At 32.3% G+C, this 23,194-nt stretch overlaps 1 protein-coding gene across 6 annotated transcripts in view; it reads left to right on the forward strand.

The window, feature by feature from the left end:
- LOC140434899 (leucine-rich repeat flightless-interacting protein 2) overlaps nucleotides 1-23,194 on the forward strand; it is a 134,432-nt gene that overhangs the window by 101,730 nt on the left and 9,508 nt on the right. For 5 of the 6 annotated variants that reach the window (XM_072523518.1, XM_072523519.1, XM_072523515.1 and 2 more), the window contains 2 exons: nucleotides 2,331-2,492; nucleotides 10,712-10,896. In XM_072523518.1, coding sequence (XP_072379619.1) covers nucleotides 2,331-2,492; nucleotides 10,712-10,896 — 347 coding nt within the window. Of the gene's footprint in view, nucleotides 1-2,330; nucleotides 2,493-10,711; nucleotides 10,897-13,370; nucleotides 13,432-23,194 lie in introns of all 6 variants that reach the window. The other variant, XM_072523517.1, reaches the window with a different exon arrangement.

The raw sequence follows: 23,194 nt of genomic DNA on the forward strand, positions 1-23,194 counted from the left end.
TAGTGTTACATCTCCTAAATATTTAAATTATCACATCAAAAAATTACATTAAAATGAATTGTGTTACATTCATTATGTATTCAAAATAGTGTAAAGTCTCTTTCCATTTTTAAAAAAATTTGGAAAAAATTTTGTGTTAAAAAAATACATATCGAATTAATACCACTGTTACACGCTGCCAAAGATCCAATTGATCACGTTCAGATCATTTTACATAATAACGAAACATGGTTAAGTATATTTAATTTTCAAGAGGTGTAAAGCTCAATAATTATTTTTCACAAGAATGGATTAAAATTAAGAGAAAAATCATGTATGACTCAATACTTCATCGAAATGCCTCTCTAATGATATGCCATACATGATATATTTAATATTTAAATATATGACAAATGACAGATGTCTGGATCGTTAAAATATATCTTCTTTTAAACCCAAATCTAGCTCTTTCAGCATTTTCACAATCTCTGGAGAATATTTCCAAATATCAGGCTGAACTCGGCACTCTGGCTACACTTGCCCACTCTGTATTATGTCATATCAAACGCCTATTTGAACTCTATAACCACTATTAACATGACTTTTTGTTATTTGTGGGCTAGTACTTGTTGCTAAAAAGTTTTCAAGATTTTAAAACCAAAAGGAAATAAATATTGTAACGAAATATATTTGCCTACCTTAGGGTAAGATCATGGGGGTAGAAAATTGGGGACTGAAACTATGGGGGCGGATATAGGGCAAGCAAAACAATCGTTATATGTGCGAACGGCACTCAGGGGTTAGCTGGAGAGCTGGGGTCGTGGATAAGTGAACGAAAAGGGTGTCAGATTGGGGGTAACTACCAGAATATGAAACAAAGGGATACTTACATAAATCTCCTGGACAAATGGGCAAATAAAGACAAGAAGAAATACCTCTAGCTATATAAATGGGACGCCGCTTCGAGAAAACTTCCTGCTGAGTTTCTTCCTTCCTAAAATAAAGAAACACAAACAGGTTAGGAGATTTTTCTAAAATAAATAAAAAAATGGATCAGAGAAACAAATCAAACGTTTATTTTTGTCTCAAACAAACAGTTATCAAAATACAGATTGTACAAAAAATATACTATATAAATAGTTGCAAAATAAAGAATAAAAAAACTTACATGTATCCGTTTACAATGGGAGATTGCTACAAAAATCTTCGAAATGGTTCCTAGGTTATTTATTAATATGGCCAAATTAGATTATTAAAAATTAAGGATATCCTTGTTTATGAAAATATTTTAAAATTTAACTTTATATATGGAATATCTTTTCTATATCATAATCAAATTAAAATTGTTTTTCAACAACAGCAGATTTCTAACACAATATAAAACTTCAAATATTACAAATTCTTTTAATGAAAGCAATTATCAATAATTATCAAAAATAATGTCTATTTAATTTGGAAAAATTAAAATGTTAATTGTTACCTTAATTCATAAACTTTGCCACTTAACTTCAAAAAAAACTTGCTACTATCTCTGGGATTGGAGCTGCAAGGACAAAACTCTCAAGAGGAACAAGGAAACCATTTCCATACTTCAGGAACGACGATCTAAGAGGTAAATGGGGTTGGATCAAGCAGGCAAATGACAACAAAGCTGGTGGGACATCCTATATAATCATTTTCCAAAATTTCTTTAGTTCCGGTGTACTGCACAAATCTTATGATGATTACTCTGTTCTAAACTGCCATTATGCAAAGAGTATTATCATCTTAACCGGTCTTAAGACATCCACACCAAGAAAATTGAATCAACTCCTGATTCCTAATAACCCAAACATCTTTCTACTCTGAAATCTCTTGCTTGACTCTTTATGCGTTAGATTTTACAAATTCAACCAAAATAAATTCCCCTCGCGTCTCACAGCTAGTTTTTGTGGTCTATGAACCTAAACAAACAAAATACCCCTCGACACTCGTTCGTAACAACCTTGAAATATTCCCAGCTTTTTACGTTTTTACTACGAGATAAACAACACACAATTGATTGACAAATAGAAATTTTTAACATATAAATATTTCGTAGTTAAAAAAATTTAAAACGCTACAATATTACAGACAATCTTCTGACAGTTTTACACAATAACGAAGCATGTGCGTTAAATTTAATTTTCAAGAGGTGTAACGCTCGATTATTAATTATTTTTCACAAGAATGGATTGATATGAAGAGAAAAATCATGGATGCCTGAATATTTCATTGAAGTATATTATATGTGGCTAAATAATTTGGCAGTTCAACTAAAATATACTATTTTCATTTATTGTGTTCTTAAACTATTTGTTTTTTATTTTCAGATGTACGGTTATCTCGGTTCCTTAAAGAGAAAAACGAACTTCAAGATCAAATTAGCCATTTAAAACTAGAATTAGAAGAAGAAAAAAATAAGAGGAGGAAAATAAGTTCGGGTGGCATCTTGAATGGGCCCTCTTCTGACTATGATTATGACGACATTCAAAGTAAGTAATAGGGTTATTTAGTATTGCTGAACGTTACACTGCTCGATCAAATTTAATTGGAGAATACAAGTACTTAATATCTTAAGCACATAAACTATTATCTAATAAAAATGAAACAAAATAAAAAGGTCAAGTATATACAAATGACCATAAATGGACAAAATATATCGTACATAAAAGAACAATTATATAATTATATAATTATATAATATATGTATCAGAAGATGTGTTTGAGAAATTCTATAAATGTTTCCCACATAGACAAAGTTAAAAAATGTCTACACATAAATAACATTTACCAAATAAAAACATTAAAATCGCGTCAATCTTCCAAAAGTTGTTCAGAATTTATCTTGATACATCTAAGTCATAATTTCATAATTGTAGGCATTAAATTCTCAGAAATGATGATGACGTTTCAGCATTATTTTAGAGCTTTCAATACCATATGAAAAATTTCATGAGCTTAAGTAAAAGTTACTCGTACTTCGACTTCGAATGTTTTATTGCGAATATTAAAAGAAATGAATATTAAATATGCGAAATATGAACTCTTTTTTTATAAAATGACAAGAAGTTATCTTGTCTTATAAACTATACTTATAAAAAATCCGCAAGGGAATCAAATTTTACCATTTACCTAAATGAAACTTGACCTGTTCCTTTTTAAATCCAAAAAAAAACAACCGTACTCTTTTGTTCTTACGAACAGTATGCCATACCACAATCACAATTGGTGCCGTCGCCAATAACTGTCTCGTGAAAAGACAATTACTAAACCTATCGAGTATATTACCAAAATTCATGAAACTTGGTGTTTTTCTCGAGTCATGATTGGCTCGAGAAAGGAACATAATTATACACTGCCTCACTTCTTATCGCTATGAGTTGACACCTATCGGACTTATATTGGCTCAAATAAAAAAAGGGCTAGAGAAAACATTGACGACTTAAAATTGATAATAATAATAATAATAATAATTTATTCATCCTGAAAGATCATTTACATGATATAGGATAAGTCGTGTAAAAAATATAAATATTTATAAAACATCACAATTTCAGAATTAAAAGATAAGACAAGAGAGACATCATACTTGTGTCGCAGATTTTTCCAATAAATAGTAATGAAATTAGATCATAATTTCCTTTGTCTTTATCCGCATGCTTTACCAGCTTCTCAAATTACATTGATCCATGAGTTTACATCATGGGCCACTTCAACATCAACATCTTTCACAGACTTATCGTACCTGAGAGTCTCCCATCAGGTCTTCTTTAGTCTTAATTTTCTACTCCTTCCAGAAAATTATAACTCAACACTTATGCTCTCAACTATGCTCTCTTCTATGTTTTTTTTTTAATTTTCCTTTTAGTTTCATTGAAATCTTTTTGTCACAACATGCTACTCGTCCCCTTCCATTTCATCCATTCCACCTTAACGGCATTGGATGCATATCCATATATTGTCCCATTACTCTGTAATACCGATCGTAGGTATTTAAAATTATACTTTTTACAATCACTTCATTATCCAAAGTTATCATCATCTTATTTGTAGTAGTAACTGCATCTTTAAAAAAATTATTGCTTGTTACCTTTATTCCATTCTCCTATCTGGCCAATATATTAAATTTCAACATACTTAAATATTTCGAAGTAGAACTGTCAAATTCAGTCAGCTTTCATTCGTCGTGGTAGTTAGACGTGCGTAAGAAAGAAGCTTGTTTTTAAAACCGGTGTTTATAAATTAGCTATATAATTAAATATTTCGTGAACTTTAAAAGTAAATTAATTACACCAAATAAAAAAGCGAAATTCGGAAAGACATTAAAAACTTATGAGTGCAGTTAGCGGAGGCGATGCCTCCGATAACAATGTTTTAGAAACCCAAATGGATACAGAACATGCATCATCTTCAAACGAGGAGCTGTTAGGATTTCAAAATCTGGTTCCGGTTATACAGATAAGTACCACAAAACTTGTTAATAATAAACCCATTATCGATAATGACTTTGCTAATGTACACACTTCAATAACAAATACCATAAACAAAGAAGTAGGAACAAAAAGGGAGGAATTTCTTTACCGACAAAACGACTTGGGACCTTATTACGTGTATTTGGAAAATAATTCACCCGATTTTAAAGGCAGGTTAAACGCTTTAAGGATAGGTGACATTATTATCACAAATTTTAAAGAAATTGATGAAAAAATTGTGAGCATTGACGCAGTAGGGAGAAATAAAATACGTATAAAATTTAAAGATTATAAATCGGCCAACTATATCATATCTAAAAAAAATGAAGCAATATTTACAAAAAATAATTTAGACATATACATTCCTAAGTTTCTTGTAGTTAGACAGGGCGTAATAAGAGATATTTCCACAGAATTTTCAGTAGAGTATGTTAAAGACAGAATCAAAATGTACGATTTACACTGTAAATTTGAAGTCATTCAAGTCAAAAGATTAAATAGGAGGCAAGTAGATGAAAAAGGTACCCAATATATTCCAACAAAAACATGTGTAGTTAGTTTTAGGTCACAGGTACTACCAAAATATGTAACAATCAACAAGGTACTAAAAGAAGTCGAGCCATATAAACAGAAGGTGCTATTATGCTTTAATTGTCTAAGATTTGGACATACAGGGGGACAATGTAAGAGCAGGGCTAGGTGCGAAAAATGTCAGGAATCACACAACACAAAAGAGTGTAAAACGACCGATATAACTCCAAAATGTTTTAGTTGTTCGGGGAATCATTTTACTACAAATTTGAGCGCGTGTCAGGAATTTCAACGTCAAAAACTTGTAAAAGACGCTATGTCTTCCAGTAATATTAGTTATCAAGACGCCAACAGACAGTTTCCCAGGAACTCCTATGCAAAAGCAACAACCATTAATACGGAACAAACTACAAACATTTCCTGCCTCAAAACTTTCCCTCCATTAAATCCCAATAATTATACACCCACCCAGCTCCCATCAAATTCAATTAACCAAATGTCAACAAATAACATATTTTACAATAATTCAAATAATACAAATTCTAGAACATTTAAAAGACAGAGACCAAATAGTCCAGATCCAACATTAATTTTGCATAATGAAATTATAGCTTCCCCTAGATCTCAATTACCTAAGGGAGGCATATTAGACAGTATTAACTATAAAGGAAATATTAATAATAATTCAGTTGCATCTCCTTCAGACCTGAGCATGATAAATTCAATATTAGAATTAGTTATAGAAATTGTCACAAAAGTTTTAGTAACAAAAAGTATAAATATAAATAAGGAAGAACTCGAAAACTTAGTCAAATTAACTATAAATGGAAACACGTCATCACATTCTCAGACCTCAACCATTCAATAAATATTCTTCAATGGAACTGCCGTTCAGCAGTTTCTAATAAAACTAACCTAGAATATCTACTAGATAGGGGCAACTACTCCGTTGCACTTCTATCGGAAACATGGTTTAAAGCAGGAAAATATTATAATTTTAAAGGCCTCAACAATATTCGCTGTGACCGGGACGACGGGTACGGCGGCTCAGCCATTTTATTAAAATCAGACTTAATATACCAAGAAGTCTCAATTCCAACTACAATAAACTTTGAGCATACTTGTATCTCGGTTAATTTTCCATTTATACAAAAAAAATTTACTTCGTTTCAGTATACTTTAAACCGAGAACTAGAATATCATTACAACAGTGGATCAACTTTTTGGAACAAATTCCAAAACCATTCATAATTGGGGGCGACTTTAACGCACATAGTTTGGCTTGGAATGATGGATATGACGATATCTATGGCAAGACTCTTTTGGAAGCTATCGAACAATGCAACCTAGTAATTTTGAACGACGGATCACCTACATTAGCAAACAATAAGAAGTCAGCTGTAGACTTGACCCTCTGTACACAGGATCTGACGCACCTAATTACGTGGTCTACTTTAGAAGAACCTTATGGCTCTAACCACTTACCAATACACATACAATTTGGAAGGAATAGCCCGCTTGCGCAAATTAAACAGACAAAACATAACATATGGAGACTCAAGGCTGCTAATTGGGATGTATACACCGCTACACTTGAAGCTACAGAACCAAAATCATCACTAATGGGCATTATCGACAATATTAACAAAGCTGCCAACAAAGCAATTCCCTTACAAAAATCAAACACACAAAATAGAAATCATTGTTCGAAGGACTGGTGGAATGAAACCTGTAACATAGCTGCTAAAGCAAGAAAACAAGCTTACTTAACCTACACACATGCTCCAAATCTTAATAATCTAACAGAATATAAAAGACTTGATGCAGTAGCTAAAAAAACTTTCAAAGAAACTAAGAAAAAAAGCTGGATTAATTATTGCCAAAATCTAAATCAAAATACACCAATTAAAGAAGTGTGGAACAAAGTAAACCGATATAAAAACCGAAAACAAGTAAATAAACCCCCAATAAACCCCAAAGAAGACTGGATAAATGAATTCCACACAAAAATCTCACCCCCATGGGTTGAAAACAACATTACTCAACAAATAGCTACTGTAAATAGAAACACTTCTTTTCTACAATCACTATTTCAATTATGGGAACTCGAACAATGCATTAAATCAACAAATAATAAATCTCCCGGGGCGGATAACATTTCATACAATATGTTGCATAAAATGCCCTTAGGCCATAAGAAAGCCCTGTTAGAATTGTTCAATTCGATTTGGATAAAAAAGATTCCTTTTCCACCAATGTGGAAAGAATACATCGTAGTACCTATCAAAAAACCTGGAAAACAGAACGGAAATGCAGATTCATATAGACCCATAGCTTTATCATCGTGTATATTTAAAACCATGGAAAGAATGATAAAGAACAGGCTTGAATATTGGCTAGAAAATGAAAAAATATTACCTGACTCACAATATGCTTTTAGAAAGGGAAGATCTCCCTTAGAACCCCTAACGATACTAGTAAATGACATCTATCTAGGATTCACACACAAATACAACACTTTGGCTACATTTTTGGATATCACTTCAGCATATGATAATGTTCAAATAAATATACTAGAAGAGAAACTTATCAATATTGGTCTACCAACCTCCTTTGCCAACTTCATAAAATCAGCTTACTCTAGTCGATCAGTTTCCTTAAAGATAAATAAAGAAGTTTCGGAATCAAGAATATGTAGATCTGGATTACCACAAGGTAGTATCCTGAGCCCAATCCTCTACAGCCTGTACACAATGGACATAGAAAATGTTATATCACGTAAGTCCAAAATTATTCAATACGCCGATGATGTTGTTATTTACACCAGTAACAAATCAGAGGACAAATGTATAGAAAATATCAACACTGAATTTATAGAAATCCAAAAATGCCTAGACAACATGGGACTTTCCATATCCGAGTCCAAAACCAATATATGTATTTTCTCTAGAAATAGAAACAACTATCAAAGACCATTAACAATAGGAAAATATAAACTCCGTATTAGCAACTCTGTAAAATATCTTGGCCTACATCTAGATAGAAAACTATTATGGAAGGACTGTATCCACCAAATCATCAAAAAAACAAGTAATTCTATAAATATTTTAAGAGCGTTTTGTAGGGCAAAGTGGGGAGCAGATCCAAATACGGCTTTACTTTTCTACAAAACAATGGTACGATCAATAATGGATTATGGAAGTCAACTCTATGGAACAGCAGCAGATACACATCTAAATAAAATCGAGATACAACAAAATAAATGCTTAAGAGTTTGCCTGGGATATCTTAAGTCAACACCCATAAATATTATGCAAGCTGAAGCTGTGGAACCTCCTCTTAAACTAAGAAGACAACTATTGAGCAGAAAATTTGTGATAAAAACCATTTCCAAAAAAACTTCTTACCTCAATAGTATACAATCACTAACAGTTCAAGTTTTGACCCATAGATACTGGCACTTCAAGAAAACCCCCCTCATAGTAGAAACTTTCTCAGAAATACTTGACATTACAGATATACTTTATTCCAACCAACTCCCCCCGGTTCTAATTTACTCGCCAGAACAAATTTTTTCACGGGAAATTAGAACCTACTATTTTGAAAGTCAAGAAGTAGCAAGTTTCAATCAATCAAAGTTTAACGAAACAAAAAACAAATACTGGCCAAACTATGATTCTATATTCACTGATGGATCAAAGTCAAAAGAATATACCAGCTGTGCCTTTTACCATGTGGAAGAAAATACTGACAAAAAATTTATTCTACCAAAGGAAGCTTCCATATACACTGCAGAATTAACAGCAATTGTGCAAGCTATGAAATACATACTCGGCTCTAACCACGACAAATTCATAATATGTACGGACAGCAAAAGTGCAGTAGATAAACTTAAAAAAGTAAACATAAATAGATCAGTTAATCATATTGAAGCAAATATCCTGTATTTACATAATGAGATACACATCAAGAATAAAGTCGTCATATATCTATGGGTAAAGGGACACGCAGGTATAACAGGTAATGAAATAGTAGATACCTTAGCAAAAACAGCCCCAACATCAGGAGAAGAACTAAATCTTAAACTACCCCCGTCCGACCTATTCTTAAACCAAAGAAACAAAATAAATGAGATGTGGCAAAACCTACACAACGCTTCAACAACCGGAACAAACTTTTGTAAACACCAGCAAAGAATTCCCAGAAAACCATGGTTTCACAAAATACCAAACAGAAACTTTGTTGCCACAATAAATCGAGTACGTGCTAATCATGCACTAACACCTTATTATAAGCACAAAATGAAAATTACAGACGATCCACTGTGTAGTTGTGGTAAAATGGGTACATTAGTACATGTTTTACTTGAATGTCCAATAAATAATGTAAACATTAATCAACTATACAAAAACTTAATTCACTACAAGATAAACCTTCCAATAGATCTAAATTGTATTATTTTTTCAGGAAATAATGATATCCTTTATGTACTTCATCAACACATCATAAACTGTAAACTAAAACTGTAAAATTACTAACCAATTTTGTATACAATTCTGCGAAAGAAACTAAACGTAAAGCACACAAAGAGGGCTGAAACCTCCGAGGGGATGAACCGGGTTGACGCCCTAGCGCGGAAAAAAAAAAAAAAAAAAAAAAAAAAAAAAAAAATAAAAATAAATAAAAATAAAATAAAAAAAAAATAAAAATAAAAAAAAAAAATTAAAAAAAAAAAATATATATATATATATAAACACCTTACACATTTTATATATTACTAACAAAACAAATGAATACATCATGCTCAGGTCTGATACTATGAAACATTTTACACAAATTAATGATTCAATCTAACATAGTCTGGCTAATTGGTTCTCGCCAAAGCCATAAATTCCACAAAAAAAAAAAAAAAAAAAAAACTGTCAAATTTGTTTATACCCAGAATTTTTAAAATCTAACTTATTAAATCTAAACTGATTATGACGAGGCGGAATTCATCATCATCATAATTGGCTCAACAATCCTCTGTGGATCGCAGAGAAGTCGCCACTCCCGTCGATTCCTATACCTATCCTTCCATCTTCTGTCTCTCAGAATCTTAAGACCTTCTTCTACATCACCAATCTCTTAGTGTACTCATCTCCTCACTTCCTAGCAATGTGTCCAGCCCCTTAAACTCTGTAGTTTAATAAATTTCACAATATCCGATCGCTGATATAATTCAAAGTTAGTCGACGCTATAGTCCATTTTCATTTCGGCTCCAAAAATATTTCTTCCAAAGATACCAAGTAGTTTCTCCTCGGTTGTGTTTCATGTTTCAGCCGCATATATCAATACCGGTCTTATTAATGTCTTAGAAATGTTGGGCTTTACTGCATGCTTTAGGTTTTTATTTCTCAGATGCTTCTGAAGACCATGGAGAGTTCTTTACTATTGTTATACGTCTTTTTCCTTTGTCGCTTGTCGTGTTTGTTGTGTTTACTAGCGATCCAAGATATGTGAATTCTTTGACTTGCTCAAAGGTATAGTTGTTAATTTGGCTTCTCTGTTGAACATAAGAGGCGGATGTACTGTCTGCAAAAAAGTGATTTTTATGTGCGGTGGTATTCTAGCTAGTTCTTATATTTCCAAAATAGTTCTTATTGATTTCTACACAAACCAATAGGATTTAGTAAAATTAAATAATATATTTCAATTTCTGCTGTAGGAGAAGCGAGAAATCAATTGTCGGATTGGAAATTTAGAGCTCAGAAAGCAGAACAAGATGTTGCAACACTTCAAGCGACAGTGGCACGATTAGAAAGCCAAGTTATTAGGTACAAAACTGCCGCTGAAACCTCGGAACAGTCTGAAGAAGTTCTTAAGGCAGAAAAGAGGAAATTGCAGCGGGAGGTAAGTTACTACTATCGGTTTTATTTGATTAAACTTTTAAGTAGACTAGATGAGTTTTTAGAGTAGTGCTTTTTAATAATGCACTTTGATATTTTATCGTTTACACTTTCACTTACTACCATACTGTGAGCTTTTATTCTTGAAATATATATGTAACAAATAAATTTGCATTAAAAGAAACTTATTTGCCAATATAATTCATGGCTTTTATCTATATCAGATGACGCAAAGGCTTGTTCTAGAAAGATTGTACAAATATGATGATACTATTATAATGGGATACTGAAGCCTTTGTAGTTTACATCATTTATTGATCTAAACTATTTTTATTTAGATAATTAGTTGTAAGTTATATTAATTTACATATTACCTGGGGTGGGTACAGAATGAAAAAACCTTTTGTTAGTTCAATATAAGATATTGTATACTACTTAGTGTGCAGTACAAAATAATAAAAAATGCGTACAGGTGCTGATATGATCTTTGCATTTATATTTATGACATAATATAAGATATACAGTCCAGTCCATTCGCTACTGCCCTCTGTACTTTAAAAATTTTTGATTGTCGCTCACTGATAATTCTTAGATATATCTATCTAATGATTGTTAAAATGGGGCGATGAGTTGGAACCTTTTATCTCGATTTCGAAATATCCACATTTGGGCTAAGTTTTGAATATTGGGAAACTAACGTTTTTGTGAATGTTTATTAACTTCTTCAGATCTGAAAGAAAAAAAATATCAACTAGTCATAATATATATTACGTAAAGCATACGTCTTTTAGTTGGTAAGGAAAAAACCAACACAACACTGTCTCTAAGAATGTATGGCTTGGTCCTAATCAGATCAAGTCTAACTCAAAGAACCATATTTACACAGTAATATATGTTATATTTTGTATTAAAGGTGTTTTTAAAGTCTTAACATACGCGCGATAATGGCGTGTCCTCCAACCTTGCTGGTCCCGTGCCGATCTTCAGGTTCTCACGTCTAGCAAATTTTACACGTCCGCTGCCACTTCATACTTCCACCTTTTCTGTGTTCTTCCTTTTGGTTTTGCTCCCTGCATTTTGCTATCTAGGGCCCTTTTTGACAATCTTTAGGTGTCCATTCGAACTATATGACCAACCCATTGATAATTAAAATACGAGAACATGATTCTGTTTAATTTCTATATATCTTGTCTCAAATAAAACCAGTTTAAAAATGCCGTTTTTTCAACTAGACACCTTGCTCGTAAAATTGTTGTCTGGTGTCTGGTGACTTACCGAGCTATGCAATAGAGGAATTTTTTGCCCCATCAAAAAACTTTTAATTATTTTAGCTGAATGGCAAGGTGCTCCATTCTGTATAAAGACGTTGCGACCATTACCAAAACATTCGTTCATTTGTGGAACCATCTGTGGAATCTTGTCTGCAAAACTTTTTCTTACTGGTTCTGTCGCTTGGTTCATTCTACCACATATAAACGTTCCACTATTTTACCACTCATTACAGACCAGATCATTACTGTGAAAGTTTGCTTCATCGCTAAAGAAAACCTGCATATATGAATAAAGTATAAAAACAAAATGATTTGTATTAACTTACAGTTATAACCTTATATCTCTACGGGTGTCTTTTCTGTGTTTTATAGCCAAATTCTTTAAAATTCATGAGTGTTAGTGAAATAAGTCTTCTACTCACAATCCATAGTTTGAGGGCTTGTCCTTAGTTTCTTGCGGGCCCGAAAATGCTGTAAAAGTTTGTAGCCCATTCTTTTTTCAACTTTAATAAAATCTATTACGGATTGTGAGTAGAAGAGTTATTTTCCTAACATTCATGAATATGTCCTCACACCAGCAAGGCATCCTGCCACACAGACCCTTCCGAACCGACGTAAAAGGACGTTTTTGTTTAAGGTTTTTGACTCAACCTTCGAACGAAGATTGGAATACACTACATTTTTTTGTTATTTGTGTAAAAAACTGAAGTTAAAAAATGTCGACTTACTGCACACTTTTAGCACATTATATTGGCATCTGTCAAATTTTAGATATTCAATCAAAAAGTTCCACGATATCATATCATATGGTAGATCTTTTATGACAAGAGCTGCTATTTATTTTACATTAAAAATATATAAAAGTTACATTGCACTATATCAGACAAAAAAGACGGTTTTTCTTTGATAAAATTGTCTTAATAAAGCAATGCATTTTAACCACATCTCAAATAATTTTACCAGCAGTGATTCCATGAAAATGAACTTTTTTGCGTTAGTTTTGTTTTTTTAATAGCCCATTCGATTTCTTAAATATTTCTTGGTTGATTATAAAAATAAAATAGGCTTTCTATCTGATTTTCAAGAATGATTGCTCAAAATGCACACGTAGTTACTAGAATTGCATAACTGCACACAAGTAGTACTAGATATATTACCATAGATGCTTGTTTTATTTATTTTATATTTTATTACTTTTTATTTGCAGGATTCAAATTCTTTAACTGATTTATCAACTGATGTTTCTGAAAGCATTTAAGATGTTTTTGGTAAATACTAACATGCTTTATAGAAGGGTATATTTGTTACCAATAGACAACTATTAAACAAAAACATATTCAGATGATTATTTAAAAACAGTAAGTTATAGTTTCAAACACCGTTACATAAAAATAAAAAATAGAATTCTAAAATAAATTAGATTTAACATATCTTGTCATGACCTTCCGCCAAGACTTTTGTATTATCTGGCATAATTAACCGAAAATAACTCAGTTGGGACTACTTTTTTCTACATTTCTTTATTTCACAACAAAACAGTGTCATTTTTAAATAATCCTTTGTTGTGTTCTATTTATGTACATATGTGCTACATATACTAAGTAACTTAAAAAAATGAAAACCTAGTAATACTGCATTTATTAAAACCGTTTTTTATACATGTAACTTAGAGTTAGGTAAGTAATTGATCAAAATTTCAGAAAAATTCAAAAAATTAATAATACGTTGATCTCCACGATCTCCTATGTACACAAAATACGTCTGAGTATACCTCTAATGAGATGATCGCTTTCCTCTTGAGTTATCTCGAGTATAATCTCGGTGTGTCGCCGTTCTTCTGACACGCCAGCTACTTTTAGCACTTCTAGGCATAATGAACAGATTAAAACAATTTTTCATAACGTATTGTACGATGATCAAATGCCAATTGTAGCTACAAAATACAACTATCTCTTACTTACTTTTTTTGTAAGAACAGATGATATCACTTCTTCTTCTTCTTAACGTGCCCTATCAAGTCCCCTTGACGTTGGCGATTAACATGGCGAAACTGTCTTTGTCTTGAGCTATTCTAAAGAGTTGCTCAGCTTTCCTCATTCCTGTCCACTCCCTGATATTATTCAACCAAGAGGCCTGCTTTCTACCAATTCCTCTGCGTCCTTCGATTTTACCCATCATAATAAGTTGAAGAATATTATATCGGTCTCCCCTTACTACGTGTCCAAAATAGGCCATCTTTCTACATTTGATGTTATCAAGCAGCTTGCGAGCAGCATTTGCTCTCTCAAGGACTGCCACATTTGTCAGCATAGCCGTCCATGGAATTTTTAGTATACGTCTGTGCAGCCACATTTCAAAGGCCTCCAGACGATTAATGGTGGATATTTTTAATGTCCATGATATCACTATAACCACTTTTTCGATATAGTTAAAAAACTGATCGTTTTCTGTCCTAACTTAAACATATTCCTATAAATTATAATATTCCTATAAGTTATAATAAATTCAGTATTACTAGGTGTTTTTTTCTATGTCGCTTAGTATATCAAGGTTAGAAACAGTTATCAGGGTAAGCATTTATGTATAATAATACGAATTATTTATTTGGCCCACTGGATAACTGTGAATACCGAGTTAAATTTTGTCATTTTTCTTGATCTTCTTCAGTAAGGCTGACTACAACTATACTACTTATAAAATTAAATAAATCATCACGTAATATTGATTAATTTTGTTTAATAGTTATTTTTGTTTTCTTCAAAAAGGGCAATGTGTATCAACTGTAATATAATAAAATTGAAAAATGTTGGTTGATATAAACATTTACATATAGATATTTTACAATACAAACAAGACTATATCATAATTTATTTCCTACTTCCTACAATAGGCAAGTCGTTTATTTGTAAGCTTTATGTGAGAAAATACCCAGTGACAGCTTACCCTACCTTGATTCTCTTCCGATCTTAAGGGTGTAAAGGTATTTGTAATTACAGTCACCTATCCATCTTTTAAAAATTCTTTTTGGTGGTCTGTTTATTTTAATAGTGAATAATATACATTAGTAGGCAATATTCTGAATGTTACAGATATCTCTTATTTCTTTACATGATATTCTGTCTCCGTGTTTTCCCAGTGTATATATTACTAATAAGTATAATTCATTATACTTTAGACCCTAGAAGACAATGGTTTCCAAGGCTTTTAGGTCTACAACTATGTTTTAGTCCAAGTTTCTAAGAAAGCTTATCTGTTTCGAAGCTACTTGTTACTTAAGCAGGTTTTAAAGAATCTGTTTCAGATATTTATGGCGTTGGAGAACAATTAGCCCGCATTTGAAGACAATTCTTCAGCCGTTTCGTCTGTAGTTTCTCAAAATCTGCATGTTGCTGGGCGAGCTTTGATCATTTTACAGAGGCGATATATTATGAGAGAGCAGCGTCCACTATGAACACCTGTTACTCTAACTACAGTTTTCTGCAGCTCTAGTTTAGCTTGGAATATTTTCACAGTGGTCTGCCTGAAAAGTTCCTTTTTTCTTAGGCACTTATTTAAGGGATTGTTTGCAGTTCTAACTCACTCTTATTTATACTTACAAAGATATATTGCTAGTAATTCCCATTGAAATACTGTCGATTGCTTTCGAGGAACGTTGATAGTCGGGTATTAGGACCAATAACTCCATTCTTAATCCTTCAGGGGTTTTTGACTTACAGTGTAATAAATGAGTGCGACTCTTTTAATTTAAGTTATTTCGTTTTGTATAACTCACACTCCTCTATGATGAAATTTCGTGAGAATTCGAAATTTTGTTTTGCAGTCACAATGTCTTAGTGTATTCCACTATTAATTATATCAAATTAGCCAAATTGATTGTTTCAGTTGAATTATCAAATCAGAATTTCAAATATATCACTGACAAACTTTATAAACCAAATGTTAGAATGCTAAAGGGTTTGATTTAAAATATTAACAAATAATTTAAAATGGTTTACTGTCTAAACTTCAGATTCTTAATTATACGAGTATATTGTTTTAGGGGGATAATTTACTGGTTTCTCTAACCAACTATTCATCGTTTATTGAAAAAGGTTGTAAAAAATTCCACAAAAAGTAATTGGATATTGTTTGTTTTAAATGTAAAGTTTCATGTATCATTTTATCAAAACATTACTTCACTACCTCGTAAAATTTAGGTTTTAGCAGTTAACACAAAATAAAAATGCAGATATCGCTTCCTTTTTCTTATTTCATCATATTCACTGCCACAAAGCGCTGGAGTTTGGATTGCGGGGCAGTGTAGTCTTAATTTTGTCGCCCTCTAGATAATATTAAGATTATTGAACAAATATTACTATACTCTGTTTTTTAACCAGGAGGAGTAAACTAAAAAGACAGATTCACACCCAAGAAAGTTACTAGAAAAGTTACCAAATACATCTTCTTTTTTTGTTGATTATCTCGGCCTTGCGGTAATCCAGTAATCAGTATCGGACACCTTCACACGTTGATTCTTTGTTTTTGTCATTTCTTTGTCATAACTTTGTTTGAATAATAATTTTTCGAATTAACTTCCAATATATATTATTTAGTATTTCTAATTACAATAAAAAAATGTTGGACTGTTATGAAGAAGTTGAAGAATTTTTAGAGTTTATTTATCACATTGTGGAAGAAAATCGTCCGAAACGTATACGAAAGCGATATATTCGTGATAAAATGATATCTAAAATCCAATGGAATTTTACAATATTACTGTTCCAGTCTGCTTATATTCTAATACAAGCTAAAGTAATGTGCTAATAAAATTAGCACATTACTTTAGTAAGTCTTGATTTTAACAATAACTATTCTGCAAAACTAACCTGTTGCCTGTTTTATTTTTGCTACCGTGGCTGTTATTTTCATTCCAGAATTATCAATTTTGATTTGTTTATACATGGTTATAATCCATTGTTTCTCATTTGAAGATAAATGACTCAAATCTACACGGCGTTTTTTAAGTGGAGAGGAATAATTACCACTAGTACTTGGCATCGAATCCATGTTGTTATCTTAATAACACTAATATATCGCTAAATAGTTCTTTTTATATAAATACAAACGAAATATCTAAAAATGTAAGGAATAACGCAGAGAACACAAAAAATCGTCGATATAAATTTTGAATTTTAAAATTTCACAAATGTCATTAGTGTCAAAATGTTATAATTTAGTGGAGTAAACTTGCCTGCGGTTGGACCAATTACAAACAAGCATTACGGCGCGGAAAATTTGAATTACTCCTCCTGGTTAAAAACAGACCATAGACTAGAAAATCACTAGTGATACTTATACATCTACATCTACATACTATTGATATATTCCGCATGTCTATATATGTCAATCTATACTAGACCTCTCACCCCTCCCCTGCCGAAGGCAACGGCTGAGCTGTTTTGTGAGATATCAACAAGTTGTTAGAAATAACTTTTAATGTAAAAAAACTTTTAAACCAACTGGAGTTGGCTTTTGACTACTGTCAGACCCACAAGTGGGTATGTTTCGAGTAAGGGCCGATATGTTTCCTTTTAGTTAAATCCATTATCATTGACATTGTGTCGCATTATTTTTAAATTTTTCAATCTTTAAAAGGTAAATTTAACAATTGTACTTGTTTTTTGATTAGTTATTAAGCAAGTACTCAAGTTTTCACTGATGGTGTTCTAAAAGAACAGAAACGTTTTGAACGATTGTTACCTATTTGGATTTTTCGTTTTTAATTTTTTTTTAAACAAATATTCCAATTACTTTGAAACTTTTTTACTTCATTGTAAACGTTTTCTAATTATGGTATACAGCCAACCACTGTGAACTCTCCCATTTTGAGCAAAAAATTATAGTGATTTACCAATAAGTAAACAAGTATGTATTTATATGTAATAAATAAATTATCGTTACAATAATTAAGACACGTTATTCTTGAAACTTGTCAGTTATCAGTATTGAATAAAACAGCTTGATACACATTGCTTTTTTATCGTTCCTGTGTCTTCTGTGTATACTGTAGTATGTGCTGTGGTTGTCAGGTGCAGAACACAAATCAACAACTGATGCTGACCGAAGCCTCTAATGCTGCTCTAAGACAAGCTCATAAGAGGTTGACATGTCACCATTAAAAGAAAAGTGTACGGAAAACGCCCTTTGCACTGTAATGTAGTTGGAATTTCATCATCTTGACTAACATAACTTATTTTAAGCATGATATGTACGAAAAATAACTAGTTTTACTCATATTGTAATTTTAATAATGATAATATGTATGAATATAATTTTAACATTATAAACACAGAATTACAGTCCATGGCGCTTTTGTAGTTTACTTTTTTAATAAAGGTAAAATGGGGAAACACCCTATGCTACTCTGATATGATCTCGTTGATCTGCGTCTAATTGTCAGGCGACAAGACAGTGTAAGTGCTTGAGATTCGGATTTTTATCAGAATATAAAATAAATTTAATCTTGTTACGGCGCATTCGTCGATCACCATAAGAAACATGAAACCTGTATTAGGACTTAAATATGGTATTCGATCACGAGAAGAGCAAGTATGGAAAGTCTTCATGAGAAATTGACTTCGATTAACAACCCCCTTCAAGTAAGTTTGTGATTATTACGCAAAACTAGATCTGTTGTGTATTTGCACATCCTCATCATTCAATTTATACGAATTAAAGCACATTTATGTCAAACGTATGTATGACATCTACGTAATAATTAGGAAATGGACTAATACTAATTTATATCTATAAAGGGAGACTTTTTTCCTTGGTCTTATTGTTGTTTCCTACACCCAGTCTAGAATTTTTGTACCTTTGTACTACACGTTTGTACAGGTTTTTTGCGTTTGTTCTAAACATGGTTGCTCATGAAGTTTTTGTCTTTTTCAGTACAGCGCGTCGCAATCGCATAATACATGTTTTACAGTTTTTTTTATTCAGGAATTTTTCATAAACCTCAGCTAGGAAACGGTGCAATTCCTCCCCAAGACAAAGCTTTAGCTAATTCTTGGGTTTTTGAAGTATATTCTTGTCCCCACACCCTCTCCAGTCTTGGATCCGTCTTTATACCAGGTCTTACCCTGTTTATTGTGGTACTCCTTATTTCTCCATACATCCTGTCTGGAATAGACACTCTGTATAAATTTTTAAAATTATAGCTTTTCAGCTTAAGTTTCAGTGATTGTTTTATTCTGTAGGCTCCCAATCTTGTCTCTCCTTGTCTTATCAAATGCGAGCAGGCCCGAGCCGCTTTTAGAGACCTAAAGTTGGCATTGCGGACCCGCCTACTTCGCTGCTACGTGTTTCCTTCTTACTTTATGGTGTCGAGTCTTGGACTGTGAATAAAAGTGATCTAAATCGCCTTGAGGCTTTCGAATAGAAGAATTTTAAAAGTTTTTTGGGTGGAGAAGATTCGAAACTCCACAATACTAGAACGTCTCAGCAAGACTACTAAGATTATAAAAAGCATCAAGAAGAGAAAACTGGACTACTTCGGACATGTAATGAGAGGTCCCAAATATAGATTGCAACAAAGTATTATGCAAGGGAAAATAGCAGGAAAACGCAGTCCAGGACGAAGAAAGACTTCATGATTGAAGAACTTTTGAGATTGGTATGGAATTAATATAACCATGCTATTTAGGGTGGCAGTGAATAAAATTAAGATAGCTATGTTGGTAACCAATGTTTTGAAAGGACATGGGAGATGAGGAGGAAGAAGAGAGGGATGCCTAGTAGAGTCTCCATAGCTGCTATTGAAGTGGGCACGCAAGTCTTTGCACCTTGCTGAGTTTTCTTTTGCAGCTGTTTGAAGTGTCAGTCCACCATGTGGTCGATGTATAGGTAATTGACGGTTTTATCACCATGAAGTACACCCATTTGTGCCACATCTGGTTTTAATCTCCATTTCTTCCCATACATGCGAATAGACAATCAACAGTTGTCACTTATTATTCTATGCTATTGTCTAAGTAATTGAACCTCGTCCTCATCATTTCTGTATTGTTATTAAACTATAGCTTTTTAGAATTTAAATGGGACGTTGTGGGTATCCATTCTTTTAATGGATTTTTGTTTAGGTATAAGTGTATTAAGAAGAACATATAAGCAAACGCCAGAATAGAATAGCATACACGATGTGTAATTTGCTATTTCTTACATCTCGAGTTGTGGAAAATGTCAAGTTGATTACATTATGAATATATAAAACTTACTAATTTTTTTCTACATATTACGCTTAATTACTAAAACTGTACAGATCTTAATCTTGATTTCAGAATTTTTGTCTTGTACAGTTTTGTTTTTGTAGTACCATCTAACATTTCGTTTAATCTACTAATATATATATATATATATATATATATATATATATATATATATATATATATATATATATATATATATATATATATATATATATATATTTTTTACATTTTTTGACATCTTCATGAAATATATTGTTATTTTGTTTTCAGTTTCTTAACAGCAGTAATTTTTTACTCTGTATATATTTTTGTTTTTTTATTGTTATAAAGACTTATTTTAATTACTGTTTTACGTACCCACTTTATGCCTAAACAATGTCTAGCTAATTTAATTGTGTTAATGTGGTATTTTGTGTTAATTATTATATGGTATAAAAAATGTTACAGTATTTAAAGTTAAAACTGTCTTTAATGTATACAAAAAGTTTCAAATTCAACGTATCGTAAAAAACTCCGTATAACAGTGATCTCTCTTCCGTTTTTTTGGTTATTGTCGTAGTATCAGGCATGTCGCACCATGTTATGTTTCTCAACCATTTCTCAACCTCACATTGGTCGCTTGCGACCAATGTGAGGTTACATGGTTTGGCAGGATCGATATGCAAGGTAAGGGGATGGCAGATAAGACTATTTTCAATGTTAAGTAGCTAGGGAAAATAAATGAATACAGCTTTTCTTTAGGGAGACCCAGTTCAAATATCAAAATGTCTTCTTGCAATCACATACGAGCTGCTTATTCAACACCTCTGCCTCAAAAATTAGCACATTTCATAGTTACAAAAATAATGATACAATTACTTACTTGATATTATACAATCTTTGGACATGTTATGTTATGAGAACAGACAGAAATTTTCTGTGTTCAACATGGAAAGACTTATTATTCAAGGAAAGGTAGAAGGCCGATGATCACAAGGAAGATCCTCAACAAGATGAATCGATCACATTACAGAAATATGCAAAAGACCTATGCATGAGGTTAAAAGAAATGACCAGTGACAGAGATCTTAGGAGACGGACAATACAAGACATCACGATGACCTCTGCACTCCTCCGGGGGTAAGGATTCAAGAGAGGGACACAATCTTGACCAATAATCTTCACCAAGTTCAATAGTAAATAATATTTGATATTATTTAAATTTTGCACTTTGTTGCTATTGACTTACTTTCCTCTCTTAGTTGAGGGCTTAGGCCAAAATAACAGCGGTTGGTCACGCATATTATTTTTCTTATTTCTTTATGTATACTATGGGAATATATCGCCCAATTTAAGTTTATTCCCGAGTATCTTATAACTTTTTCTAACGCTAGGTTGAACAGCATGCATGATAGCGCATCTCTTTGGCGCAGTCCTCTTTTAGTTTTAACTGGTTCTGAAACATACCCTTGTCTTTACATTCGACTTTTCTAATTTTCATCTTAGTTAATTCTACTTATTCTTTTGGTACTCCAAATTCGATAATAGACGAATATAATTGGGGTCCGTCAACAGTATCGTACGCTGCCTTAAAGTCTACGAAGATGTAATGACACTCTATGTCGTACTTGTCGTTTTTTCGAATATTTGTCTGATGGATATGTGATCAATGGTAGATCTATTTTTTAAAGTCTTTTAGGTAGGATCCTATTATATTTTCAGTATACTGTGCCAGTCGTTCGTTAAGTATCGGGGACAAAATTGTGTTACTTAACGAACATATAATTCCAGTTTTTCTATCTTCTGGTAAAGTGCGTTCTTGCCATACGTGTTTTAATAGTTTGTGAAAGAGTGTTATAAATGTTTGACCGCAATATTTAAATATTTCTGCGGGTAGGTTGTGTCCTCTAGTTAACCTGTTTTTGGCTAGAGACTGAATTGTTTTATTTTGATAGTCCATTTTTCTCGTGTTCTAGTTCTATATTATCTCTACCTTCAGCTCTACTTTATCCATAAGTGGCGTAGTAAAGTGTCCCTGTCACCTTTTCAGAACTTCTAGTCTCTCGATCAAGAGTTCCTTTAAGTGCCTTGACTTTGTTCACTTGTGGCTTAAAAACTTTTCTTTTTGTGTTAACTTGTTTGTAAATTTTTATTTGTGTTCGTGTTCCCCATTTCTTCAAACTCTGTATTGATTTTTTGCTGCTTTTTCTATTTGTGCTTTTGTTTTTCCTGCCTCCTCTTTACTCGATATTTTTCAACATTGCTCCTAGTCCTTCTGTTGATCATTTTCAGATACGCATCATTCTTCTCTTTGGTTACCCGTTTGCATTCCTCATCAAGCCAGTTATTTCTTGCTATAGATAGAGTTAAGTAAATAAACTTGTTAGTCACCTGGATAATTTAAATTCCTTAATATAGTGTTTTTACTTATTTCCCTGAGCTATACAGTTTCTTGGTTCCATTACATTTCTTTTTTCTAATTATGAATAATTCTTTATGCATCTAAAATATGACCAAATACTATAAGCTTCTAGACTTCCAGAATTACCCTAGCAGACTTGAAACGTATTTATATTGATAAACTAGTGATCAGGATTCAGGAACATATGTTCTCTGTCACTTTTTGTAGGCGGATTAGGTTGTCTAATTACTTCTGTTGTCATTTAAAAGTTGGTCACTTTTAAAACTGTATCTCGTCACTGTACTCTTGGTCTTTTCAAGAACTCTGTAAATCTCCATAATTGGCGACGTAATATAAAAGGTATAGGTAAATAATAAATGACAAATACAGTATATTCTTTTGTGA

Source organism: Diabrotica undecimpunctata, chromosome 2 (assembly GCF_040954645.1).
Source record: "Diabrotica undecimpunctata isolate CICGRU chromosome 2, icDiaUnde3, whole genome shotgun sequence".
NCBI lineage: Eukaryota > Metazoa > Arthropoda > Insecta > Coleoptera > Chrysomelidae > Diabrotica > Diabrotica undecimpunctata.